General features: G+C 43.1%; 1 protein-coding gene across 1 annotated transcript; it reads right to left on the reverse strand.

Moving 5' to 3' along the window:
* Positions 1-154: 154 nt before the first annotated feature.
* On the reverse strand, positions 155-10,355 carry susd5 (sushi domain containing 5). Its single transcript, XM_008331657.3, has 5 exons — positions 9,827-10,355; positions 8,742-8,919; positions 6,145-6,254; positions 4,966-5,154; positions 155-4,416 (listed from the first exon to the last, which is right to left on the reverse strand). The coding sequence occupies exons 1-5, from the start codon at positions 9,912-9,914 to the stop codon at positions 2,609-2,611; spliced, it is 2,373 nt and encodes a 790-aa protein (XP_008329879.1). The 5' UTR covers positions 9,915-10,355; the 3' UTR covers positions 155-2,608.
* Positions 10,356-13,297: the final 2,942 nt, after the last annotated feature.

Raw genomic sequence — 13,297 nt, forward strand, 5'->3', positions numbered from 1 at the left:
CCATTTGAAGCCAATTTTTGGGAACAGGTTAAAAAGGCTGGAGATAACTGTGGTCTAAAGAAGGTGGGAAAGGTCAGGTATGGGGGTAAAAGGTCATGGTCATAGGTCGGGCTAACACAATAAATGCCCAACAATGATTCCTTTCAGCGAAATGTAAGACTTTGAGTAAAAGTCCATGTTTGACAGAAATATATATATGTATACATATAGGCAGATAAATATGTAATAAAAATATAAACATAAAATCAATTCTCCTGCAGTACAATGACAATAACCACCACAGTGTCATGTGTTTATGTTTATTTCAAGAACACTTTGTTCATACACAGTACACACGTTTGTCAGACATTACTCTGAATAAGCTGCTTAAAATAAAAACAAACTGCTTTTTTACTACACAAAACGGACGTGATTATAAATGTCAGAACGGAAGTCAAACTGTTTTAAAAGCGTAACACCATCTGGTGACGTCAGATCATGCAGTAAATCTACCCACCTGCTTCAGTCTCTTCTACAACACGGTTTTCATCGCAGTGTGACCCCAGCAGCTGATTGTTGTCACTACAGTACTTGTACTTTAACAGCAGTGTAACAGGCAGACGCTGAGATTTATAGTGGTGGAAATGAGACACGTCTCTGTAAAACACAAGGAGGGACACTGCTGGTCCTGGTGAGACGTTCTTCGAGCCACCGCTTTATGTACAGCACGGTATGGTTATAAAATCATATTTACACAAAAACAAACATCACACTGTAGACTCTGCTCTCTCCGCCCTCAACCAGGACAGTGACATATAAGAGACCACGACATGAAAATGAAGCCAAAAAAAAATCAATCTGGAGAATGAACCACCATCTTCAAAATAGTCACATCAAAAATATTCAAACAAAAGTAGAATTTCTAGCATATTACATCATTGTAACACGTTTTATATTGAGTCAATGAAACTATTATGGGTGGTAGAATATCAGCAACATGCCAATGTGTCCCTGGGCAGGACATCTGACCCAGGACTTTGCCTTGTACCGAGTACCATAAGAATAAATCATTTAAATACACTCAAAAACATAGACGATTAATTCCTCCATATGACAGTGGCACACTGTTACATTTGTTTGTTTGTTTTTTAGCTAAAGATTAAGTATTTAGTAAAGAACACTGGACTACAAATGAGCCACAACAACAGAACCATAAAAAACCAAAATAATCAATTCACTCACAGCACAATTTCCATACCTATGCTTCGTACCTTAAAACAGAAATCTATCTATATTTAAATGAATATTTTTTTATTTTTTGTGAACTAATAGTTATATAGTATGTAGTATAACACTTGACATCCTGTTAAAACTGCATCAGAATGATGACATGGCTGCAAAGGTCGACCAGAAACATCCTGTTGCTCTCTTCTTCTAATACTGTTGTTTTTGTCACACAAATATTCAGTGCATTCAAATATGGCCGTGAAGTTACTGTGAATGGGTGAAATGACTTATTATAGCAGTTGCCGTGGAACTTCCACTCTACTCCAGCAGCTTCATTTAACAAAGTCAGTTAGCAACAGGATATCTGAGTCCGTTTCTTATATACAGTCTCTGCTGTCGATGATTTCTGGGAATAACGTGCCTTGTTTCACTCAGACATTTGTACCAGAAATCACACTTATATTTGTAATCTCTCTGTATAAAATGAATGCTAAACATTTTCGTGGTCTAACACAATTTATTTGGCCCCTGCAACGGTGTGAAAGTGTGTCCATGTGTGCCACATGGCAGCGTATTACTTCACTGCACCACTAGGGGAGCGAAACATGTTACGTCTGCTGCTGTGTGAGCACGATAATGTTTGATATTTGCTCTCATTGTCGTCAGCATCAACGATGCGCCGTCATAGCAGTGGTTGGCGTAAAAAGTGGCAGCACACATATATCACATTCTTTCTATATTACACACGTAAGCGCGCACACACACACACACACGCAGTCTTTGACAGCTGCTCTAGAGTTCTCACCAGATGACCGTCAAAACCAACACGGGCCGAACAATTCTCTTCCCTTCAAACTTCCCACTCACACTATTTCCAGGCTTTATTTTCATTTTTCATTTTTCTTTGATTACATGTGGGCCATTTGTAATCAATAAATCAAGAACAGCACATATTGATAATAAGCAAATCCCTCAATAAAGTCAACAGAAACAATAGAAATGTCAAAGAACGATTCATTACCACAACTTTAAGACAAACAGTCTCAGTCACACAGAACTTCCTGGGTTTTTCTAACATGCTCAATGTTTTACATTCTTTTTTTCTTTCCAGCACCTGAAGCTGAGTCCAGTCTAGACACAGGCTGTAGACGAGTCCAGCCACAGGCCACAGCGCTGGATATTTTTAGTATGACAAAGTCGGGTGAAATTCCTTTGAAATGATACGCAGCAGAACGTGGGTCCTTCGTTACAAAACCACATCAGTCTTTACTGTGATCAGTGTGTTAATGCTCTGCCTATTCTCTGTTCTTTGTCCAAAACCTTTAGTTGCACTGATGTCTGGTGAGATGAAGGGCTGGACTTCTCTCTCACTTGTCCCTGTCCTCCTGAATGTCCCTCTCTCTTACACCTTTTGCTGCATCTCTATCTGTTGGCCCTGTCTGGTCCGACTTTGTCCTTTCCCGTTCATCTCGTACACCGAGCTCTTCTGCTGCAGCCGTCTGTAACACCACACTCCCACCATGACGGCCGCCGCTAACAAGCAGACCGCCACGATTACGGCTGTCACCGTGGAGCCTTTCATGGAGGAGCTGGGAGGGTGAGGAGGGCAGTCCTCACCCACACAGACGGTTTCCCCCAGCTCCCCTTCCGTCTCCCCTCTCTCCCCAGCCTCGCCCGGCAGGTTGTTGTCCTCCATCACGCTGACGAGGATGTCGTTTTCATGCAACGATGGAGCAGGACCCTGGTCGAGCGAGGGGTCCTCTGTGAGGTCTTCAGGCCAGGAAGGAGTGGGTCCTGGCTGCTGGGTGTCGTAGTCAAGGGTGTCTGAGTACGATGGGTCCAAGGAGTCCAAATGACCAGGGTGAGGGGTAGAAGTGGAGATCCATACCGGCCAAACGTCCACCACCTTCTCATACTCCTGGGTGGGAGACTGGTGCTCCTCTGGTGAGCTGGTACCAGGAACTAGTCCAGTTTCAACCTCATTGGGTCTGTCTGTAGTTCTGACCCGGGTCCCACTCTCCCTCTGATCCAGTTTCTCACTTGTGGTCGTGGACTCTCCTTTTTCTGCTCCTGCTGGAACAACAGGGTAGCCATCCAGCCAGGTGTCATCTGTGGTTGTTTCTCCTTCCTCCTTCTTGGTCAGGTTCTGCTGCTCGTCTGTTGCCACAGAAAAAAACACCTGCTGATGGCTATCATCTTCATGGCTGTCGTGTCGGTCGTGGCTGTCATGAGCATCGTGGTCGTGACCATCGTGATCAGAATGGCTGTTGTTGTCGTGGTCTTCCTGGGAGTCGTAATGCTCCTCAACATCGCCGTGGTTGTCATGGTTGTCGTGGTCGTGATGTTCTCTCGAGTCTTCAGGATGGACTTGAATAGTGACCTCAGGATCACTGGTAACGTCCTCGTGGTCCTCGTAGCTTTCATGATGATCATAAGTATCTTCCCCATCATCATATCCTTGGGTCCCATGGCGAACCTGATCGTCTTCATGTTCACCCATGTCGTAATGCTCACTATGGTCGTAGTGGTCGTCATCATGTTTACTGTGTTGGTCCAGCAGATCCAGATCATCATGTTGCCTGGGAATATAATGTGTTACAACATCATCACGGTCGTCCTGATCCCCGTGTCTGCTGTCATCGTGGTCCACTGGGTCGCTGGTATCGAGGTTGTCGTAGGTTTCTTGCTCAGGATGATGGTCACCAGCATCGTGAGGACTCTGCTGCTGCTGGTCACTCTCTCTGCTCTCCTGGTCCTTGCTCTCCTCTGATACGCCGTCTGAAGCTCTCTGTGTCGTCTCAGTGACGGACCGACCCTCCTCCTGGAAGGCCTCGGAGGGAAACCAGAACATGTGTTTCTGTGAGAGAAGAGAGACGGGTGCTTCTGTGGTTCTGTGGCCACCTGTGTCCGTCCTCTCCACCTGCCTGCTCTCCTGCTCCTGCTCCCAGCTTGGATGTCCTACAAAGTCTTCCACCGCCCGTTCTTCATCTGTGTCTCTGTCTTCTTCAACCTTTGTTTGCTGGTCTTGATGGTCCAGGCGTCCGTAGCTCGTCTCTTGCTGCTGGTGACCTCTCTTCTCACCTCGATAGGCATCCCTGCTCTCCTCTTCAAACAATCCACCTTGAGCATCCTCCATTCTTGGATTGTCATGATGTTCTTCGTAGGAGTCTGTGAATTTGTCCTCGTAGTCAACATGACTTACAGTCTCATCTGAGGAAACACCAAACAAATAAATATCCTGGTTAGCTGAACTGACGTTCATCACGATCAACACAAACCAGTGCAGTGAGCACGGCCACTTATCTGTAAAGTTCACTTAAAATTTTTTAAATATATATTTTTAAATCCATTTTGCGATGATTTTAGGTTACATATCTTATTAGCTATATCTTTGGTTAAATCTTTTTTTTTTTAATTGTTAGTTAAGGGAACTTTCAAACTCACTGCCTGGAAGCACAGATATGAAGATGACGACTGTGTTGACTGACCACAGTCACAGGCCTGGTATTCTGCAGTGCATGAGTCTTTTAACTCAGACTCTCTGCTATGAACTAGGTAACACATTATGGTATGTCCCACTGAAGTGTCAAAGCAGCCATTTTCTTACCAACTCACAGTCAAGACACTGTTTCCCAACACTAGAAATCCAGCTAGAAAAGTTTAACCAACAGGGAGAAAAGAGAGGGAATCGACCTCAGTCAGGTCTCCCACATGGGTCCACACTGTCTCACATTTATAGTTTAACCGTGTGCTCTTTACCTTTGACACAAATCTGCACCAGCCCGTACCACTCTCCACAGCTGTCACACAGCAGGCTGAAGGCACTGTGTCCGCTCGGCATCACGTAACCTGGCGCACAGGTGTACAGCAGCTCATCGCCCATCTCAAAGCCAGAGTGACCCTGGAGACGGGCGTTGGGGAAAGACGGTGGGTCCCCACAGGGAACGCCTGTAAACACAGAGATACAGGCCGTGTAAAAAAAGCCACGATGCCTTCACTGTCTGGAATTCGACGTGGTATCATTTTGAACATTCAGCTTCACAGCACCGTTTGACAACAGGAAATGGAGGAAGAACAAATGAAGTGAGAAGAAGGAATGTGGCTTCGCAGAAAAACTGATGTGATTTTGAAATGAACCAAACCTCCAGAGAAAGATAAAGGCTCTTTGGTTTGTTTATTTTTTCACAGAGTGATGTTTTTTTTTAACAAATGACATTTTTAGAGTGCACAATGACTTATTATTTGAACTTTATTTCCATTAACCCAGTGCTCTTAACATCCTGTGCCAGAGATAACAACAAAACAAAACCAAAATAAAAAGGTCTGTGTTTTATGACGTTGTTTATACAGCGTTTACATTAATCACAGTTTAAAATAATACAACTAATTAATATTTTTATAATTCTAGGGGATGTGGAGGTATTACAGGAGACACAGTCAAATGATTGTCTTTTGTTTTGTAGGAATTACGTTGTTTGACTTTACTGGAGTTTTGGAGCCAGTGAATGGGGCAATAATTGTATCCCTAAAAGCCCTGGACCATTAGGTAACACATTCAAACAGGCATGGTTGGGGCAGACTGTGGCCTAGTGCTTAAAGGATCAGGCTCGTGGTCAGAGGAATTCCAGTTTGAATCCCTGCCCTGGCAGAGGTGTTGAGCAGGCACCAAAAATACAGTGTGTCCCAGATTTTGTTTTGTGTATGTGCAGTGAATCAAAGTTTTATTTTGTGGTATTTCTTTTTCTATAAAAAGGGAAGATGGGGCAAAATAAACTCAAGGCTGATCATAGCTGGTCAACACCAGACAACTTCATCTGTTACAGCCATTCAAAACCAATAACTGTTGAATGTATATACTAATATATTAATGTGATGTTTTACAGGCTGCTTGTGAAGTTCACGTTTGATACTGTCCATTATTGGAATTTCCAAACTGACCTGTGTCTTTGATGCAGAAGGCGTCCAGGTACGCCGTGTCCCCTGTGGCGTTCTCCGTTCTCACGTCCACAGCCTTGAGTGCTCCGCCCACAATATTGCAGACTGTGGTCCTAGAAGTGGATCGACGGCGTCATGGTTAACAACAACAGGTTTGATAAAACGCTAAAAAGAAATAATGCCGGAAAATAACAGACATTTTCAAGGCCTGAAGGTGGGAAGACTTCACTGATTCTAGCAATGAGCTTGGATATAAATAAAGAAGAAGCAGAATCCTCCAACCTGACTGGAGACCTGGAGTCCACTTTGTAGCATTGGATCAGTTCCAGTTCTGGCCATAAACCCATAGGGATTATAGCAGTAGACGTCGACTAAGTCATTCAAATTCCATTGATTAAACCATGACCTGTTTCATTGTGTGTTTTTAGAAAGTTTTTAGGTCCAACCATTAGAACACACATCAGTGATTATAAATGTGCTGTAGTGAAATTGTTCTGTTGAAGATCACATTGATGTGGTTCATGTACTTCATACGTACAGTACAATGGATGACACTGTGACATACACTGATTTACACTGCACTTCCTCTTAATCCGTCACCACCAGACTCGTTGCTTGGTCAAATATTGTTGCAGCGTGACTCCACGGTCCAGAAACAGACTTCACGACTAAAAAATGCTGCTTTATCAGCAGCCGTAGGCGGTGGCACAATATTATCACAGCATGACATTTTGGGGGAACGGACTTTCTCATACATGAGCCCAAAATTACAGCCGCCTTCAGAGAGAGCGGCACTGGGGATTTGATATTGGACACAGTCCAACAGGTTCCGACTCTAAAGAGAGTAATGAGTTTGGACTAATTATCAACTTGATTTTACCATCATTAGTCTGTTTATCATCCAACAGCTGGGGATAAGACTCCACAGACCAACCACTCCACGATCCCAGAGCAGCTAAACCTAAGGTTTCACTGATCTAAGACACGTTATTAAAATACTAAAGAAATGATTACTAAAAGAGTTATTACTAATCTGACACCCAGAATGATTGGGCCTCGGTTTCTTTCCAGAAAGTTAATGGAAAGAATTTGAGTGGCAGAGCAACCTGAGAGCCGCAGCTGAGAACAGCATGAGTCATGTTGGATGTTTGCATGATGCTAACATCAGCTTATAAGGACAAAAGTGGGGAAAAGTGAAGGCGGCCGAGAGAAATCTCAGAGAAAACACTCAGCTGCAGCCCAAAAATCACAAAAGACTCTTTTCACACCAAACTCTATCTGATCTGTGTGTATCTGTGTGTGTGGTGGGGGACAGAAATATCTAAAAGACCTGTTACACCATGGGGACCAAAGACACAGACCCCCATGAGTCATAGAGGACATGTGTAATTCATACAAATTAGATGGATTATATGTGAATTGTTTTTGTGTGTGCGTGGAGTATGTTGCAGTTCAGTTAGGATAAGAATTAAAATCAGACTGCAGGTTAGGAGTTAGGACAAGGCATCTATTATATCATTATTATATATTATGTTTTTCATGATTAGCCATGGGATACAGAGAGACAGACAGAGAGAGTGAGGGAGAGAGTGAGGGAGAGAGGGGGAGACCTCCTTCAGAGACTGTTCACTCATCACTTGAACTCCTTTCTCAGAAGTGTCACATCATGTGACATAACAACCGGAAAACCCCACAGACGTGTGTGTTTGTATGAGAGTGAGTGTTAATACAGTCTGTTGGTATTGTTGTGATTGGTTACCAGGAGAGCGACCCTGTGATTGACAGGTAGAATGAAGATGTTAGGGCACAAGAGTGGGTCTGGGAAGCACACGTTATTATGCAAGAGGCTTCAGAATTATGTCAAGGCACTTCTAGGTTCACTGATACTGATCATATATAGTGAAGAGTTAGCAGGGCTTTACGAACAGTAACAACAGAGCTCAGACGTGTGGGTGGAAGATGAAGTGCCCAGTTAAAGATGAAGTTAAAGTATTATAAAGTATTCTAGTATTTGTCAGTATTTGTTATGTGTAAAACTGCACTGATACTTGATGTGTCCCTCCGTCTGATTCTCCCTCCTTCTGCTCAGACATGTCTGTCATGTTGCTCTGGAGATGGCAGCTGTAGGTGGAGGCAGCAGCCGACATGACACCCTGGCTCTGAATTTTCTCGTCCTCCAGGAAAGAACAGAGGAGTCTTTCTGTCTCTCTTCCCCTCGCCTTTTTCTCTTTCCCCCTTGAAATGTGTCACTCTCATCTTCCATCTTCCCGCTCCCCCTTTAACAACTACTGCTCCTCTGTCTCTTTCATCCTGTCCTGCGACCTCAGTCATACACACAAGCACACACACACACACACACACACACACACACACACACACACACACACACACACACACACACACACACACACACACACACACACACACACACACACACACACACACACACACACACACACACACACACACACACACACACACACACACACACACACACACACACACACACACACACCACAAGTGACCTTTGACACCTGTAAATCAGTGGCGTCCCTCCATACAAATGAAGACAGACTCCTGTGTTCTCTGTCTGTTCTTACCCCACGGTGCCTCCGTAGAGCCAGCCCTGCGTGCACAGGGAGAAGAAGCACTCCAGCACCGCGTGACGGAGCTCGTCTGCCGATGCCAAGCGAGCGTGTTGAGAGGCACACGCATGTTCAGCATCTCTAAAACTCTGGAGGCCTGAGGAGTTTCTGGGCTCCAACACGAACACTCGACCTGAGGGAGACGACACGAGAGAGTTAGAGGGAAACATTTCAAAACCTGTTCCAACCAATGTCTGATCACCTGGAATTATACACCAAGATATTTCTTTCTTTTTAAAAATATTTTTCCATTACATTTTAACAAAATATAATTGAAAGCAACAATCTTATGAACATCTCTTCACACATTGATCCACAAACCCTGACTTAATCTTTTTGAAATCTACTACAAGGAATTTGCAACTGGGATTTTATTTTTGGTGTGAATATTTTATCAATACAGAGACAACATGTAGTACTGTATACAGCATGCGGCAGACAACAGGTTTGTTGTCAAGGAGCTGAACTATATTGGATGTCTGCAGGCAGCCGTGAAGAATGGTGTAGGTTCCTGCCAGGTTTAGGGCTGCATTTTTGCAAATGAAGTTGGGAAGGCGACATCAAAATGTATAATAAACAGTATAGTGTTTGTACTGATGACACACTAAAGGTAGGAGCAGGTTAGTAGTTACTAGTTGTTACCCCTAGGACAAATGGTTAACTAAGTTTGAACAAAACAATAATCTGTCAGTACTCTACGGTAACACTGCAAGAACAGCGTTTTTACCGTGATATTTGTCATTAGTGAAACCAAAGATTAATCGCGCACCCACAGCTTGTGCGTCAATTACGCACGGGAAGTTTGGGCAAAAAAAAAACGTTTTGAATTTGTGGATTTTAAGATTAGGTATTAATTCTAAAGGAGCAAAACTCTTTAAATGACATTGACGTTGATGAAGCACAGAGAAGAAGAACAGGTGGAGGTCATTCGCCAAGGGCGCAGTGACCATTACGCACAGCTGGAGACGCGTCACCAAACCTTCAGTTCCTGGCTTTATCGTAGCTTTTTACCGTATTTATCGATGACATCGGTAACTTACCGTCTGCGTTGACAACAAAGACGAACACAAGACAAGCCAGACATCCAAAGAGCACCGATGGAACGGTTTGATTCCTGCGTCCCAGCATCGTAAATCTCAGTTTGTTATTTTGGAAAACGAGTCCAAAATGTCTGACGGCGTCCACTCAGGTGGTCTCTCAGGTCAAAGTGACAGAGTGAGAATAAACTCCTGCTTCTGTCCGTCTGGGTGTTGGACAGAGGAGGAGGGGACGACGAGGGTGAGGGTTGGATGGTGACAAGTGCAGGAGTTAACGGAAAGATAACGGTCAGAGCGGCTCCGAGCGGCTCCACAAATAGCCGCCCTGGTCAGCAGCTGGAGCACCGGTGTGAAAACTCACGGGTTCCCGTCAGTAGATACGTCACGGCCTCCAATCCTAACGGAGGTGAAGACGGTCAAGAGACTGGAGTGCTGTGGTTCTCCTCCAGAACGACAAAGAGACAGAGGAGGAGGAGGAGAGTGTACAAGCTGCTGCCGGAGTGCTCTTACGCAAGGCATATGGAGGTCTCTCTCTCTCTCTCTCTCTCTCTCTCTCTCTCTCTCTCTCTCTCTCTCTGTTTCTCTCTCTCTACATTGTCATAATATTATTGTATTCCCTAACCTGACCTTGACTATTAGTAAAATATATTTAATCCTAATACAAACTCTAATCTGACCCTTGTTCAAAACCTTACTTCAAACTAAATCTTGGAATCAAACCAAGGTGACGTGGGAGTGGGAGGGTGGTGGGGTAGAGGGTCATCCTGACTCATGCACTGGGGGCTATTTTAGGAAGAGGAGGGGTATGTGGAGGGGTGGGGTCGTTCAGGAAAAGGAGAGGGCAGTGAGCGAGAGAGAGAGAGAGAGTGATTCACACCTGCAGCATCTCAGAGAGGCTGGTGAGAATTGCTTTTACCGCAGGTGTTGAGGAGAAGGAAGGGACATCACAAAGGTGTGTAATGTAACAGAAGACACCTATTAGGCAATCTGAGGAAGTAAACACCCCCCCCACACACACACACACACCCATCAGCCTCCAGACTGATGTGAGTATGTGTGAAAGCACTGACATCTTGTGTGAGACATGTCCTGTCAGACTAAGCTGTAGTGCAGGTGTGGGACTGACTCAGAGGACAGCGTTGGGCAGGGACAGAGGGAAGACCGTCTCTGTCTCCGTGGCAACAGCAGTCTAAACCAACAAGAAGGGTGGAATCCCTGCCTCAAAAAAAGAAAGAGTTTTGAGAGGAATCTGAGGCAGAGGCTGATGTTTACCATGATACACTGGCTGTTTGTGAACTGGTCAAGGAGAGGACAAGGTCAGAACCATGAATAGATGGATGGACGGATCAGCACCAGGTGGACGCTGACCACTGACCACCTGGAGAAAATCAGATCCTCTTAGGATTGCTTGAATTGATGTACGTATAATTATTGTGGTATTAAGTTGCTTTTTTTAAAACATTTTTACATATATTTAATTACTTTGACCCTCAGTTGAAAAAAAAAGTTTAGAAGACAGACAGACAGGAGCCCTCAGTGGTTAACACAGATGACTCTGACCTGGCCTCACCATCGTCACTGGGATCGTCAGGACACATTCAACAGTCAGCTGTCAGCCACAGCTGAGTCAGAGCACAGAGGGCACGAGGATGCTGAGACAAGAACTTCAATTAATTTGACTTTTGATGAGAGATTCTTTATTGATAGATTCTCAAGTGATGGAAGAACAGAGCAAATACAGACTTTAAAAGTTTTAACAAATGTCAGGTTCTGTGGATCCTCAGAAACCATTATATATAAAAGCATGACTATTTTTGCCTCTCTTTTTTTTACATTAAATGACTTTGAGTGATTTCACTCTGACAAAAACCATTACATAACAACCTGACCTTTCTGCCTTCGCCGCCGCTATTTTTCTGTTTGACAATAATAACACATATTTTCAAATATCCTTGATGTAATTCAGATATATGGCCGCAGGGCTACAAGAAAATCCTCTTACGCGCCTGGAAATCCTGGAGACTGAAGGAAAAAAATGTCATCATGGACCTCATGCACTAAAGCTGCATATTTCCATTGACAACTTTTATATTCTCACCCAGGGTTTGGATTAAAGTTCTGGAGCCCCACATGGAAAAAAGAGTAAGAGGATTGACTCTGAGACTCAGAGGGTAACAGCAGGAACAGCACAGGTGGATGCCGCTCCTTTCTTTCAGCTGGTTTCCTGTAGGCATGAGCTGGTTGACATGGCAACTGAGGTTTCCAGCCAGAAACGGAGAACAGTTCAAAAAGTTATAGTGAGTGCACAAGAAAGAATGTCACCCACGGAAAAGTTTCCTAAATGTATGACCCTACTTTAAAAGAAAAATTATTATCTAACAAAGATAGCATTATTTTAGATGAGAAGTGTGAAGCACAGGGATTTAAAAAAAGAATACAAATACAAAAAAATATATTTATCAGGTTAGTTTTAAACCTCTGGTGTTTTAATGACCATGAGAATGTTGTATTTGGGGCCTATTAGACCACAACATGTAACTCCACCACTAGATGTTGCAGTTTACTCTGAATTGTCCCTTTGAGGCTCATCACACTGATCCTAAAAACACAGAGATTTTTATTTTGAATTATAAAACATTCACTGTTCAATAGCTAGCTGTAATTGTGGCAACATATGTGTGGATATGTGTTACATATTGGTGGGTTCAGTATGATCTGTTTGGTTATAACTTTAGTCATTTTGTCACATTTTAGTCTTTATTAAATCTTTAAGCTATTAGCTATTGTGGCTAACATTTAGTTTTTTCTGAGCTAATGTAAATTTTTACTCATTTTGAATATAGTCATATATGTTAACAGTAAATAAGGAGAGTATTGAAGTTGTCAATTATATTATATTGTGTTATATTATTTTATCATATATTTTATCATATTATATTATTATATACCTCTCACCATAAGAAGTCACAGTTTTGTTTCAAAAGGATTTTTCCCTGTGTGGGCGACAAATCATAAAAGTAAAGATAGCGCGCTCTCTTCTGGTGAATTTGGAGAACTAGTGCAAAGATGTTTTTTATTCTTGAAATGTAACTTCAGCTCCCGTCTGTCTGCTGCCCCTCTGTCAATAAACCTACAGTGACTCAAATGGAGGTTTGTTTGTTAAAAAACAGGACCGTCAGCAGTTTTTCATATTGTCCGTGTCTTAAACTTAAAACATATACTTTCTACCGACTGGTTGGTTATAGAGGTTATGGATAAACAAATAATTAGTGTTGTTATAGCTGTTTGTTGACAAATGTGTGACACTGATGGACGTAACGGTTACAACGTCTGTCAAAGGCAGGGTGACAGTGGCCTGAGTCCAACTCGTTTTGGGTGTGTGTCTGCAGACTGAAGCCTGACTTGGTGTCAGTGATGAAGATCTCTAAGGATATATAAATATAATATATATTATAATATTATATTATAATTAAA

This window comes from Cynoglossus semilaevis, chromosome 18, assembly GCF_000523025.1.
Source record: "Cynoglossus semilaevis isolate Cse_v1.0 chromosome 18, Cse_v1.0, whole genome shotgun sequence".
NCBI classification, from domain to species: Eukaryota; Metazoa; Chordata; class Actinopteri; order Pleuronectiformes; family Cynoglossidae; genus Cynoglossus; species Cynoglossus semilaevis.

Excerpts from the sequence above, each read along its gene's own strand:
- susd5 (XM_008331657.3), bottom strand. The coding sequence starts at position 9,914 with ATGCTGGGACGCAGGAATCAAACCGTTCCATCGGTGCTCTTTGGATGT. Across the intron at positions 8,920-9,826 it reads CTTTGTTGTCAACGCAGACG|GTCGAGTGTTCGTGTTGGAG; the intron begins GTAAGTTACCGA and ends CGTCTCCCTCAG. Across the intron at positions 5,155-6,144 it reads CTTCTGCATCAAAGACACAG|GCGTTCCCTGTGGGGACCCA; the intron begins GTCAGTTTGGAA and ends CTGTGTTTACAG.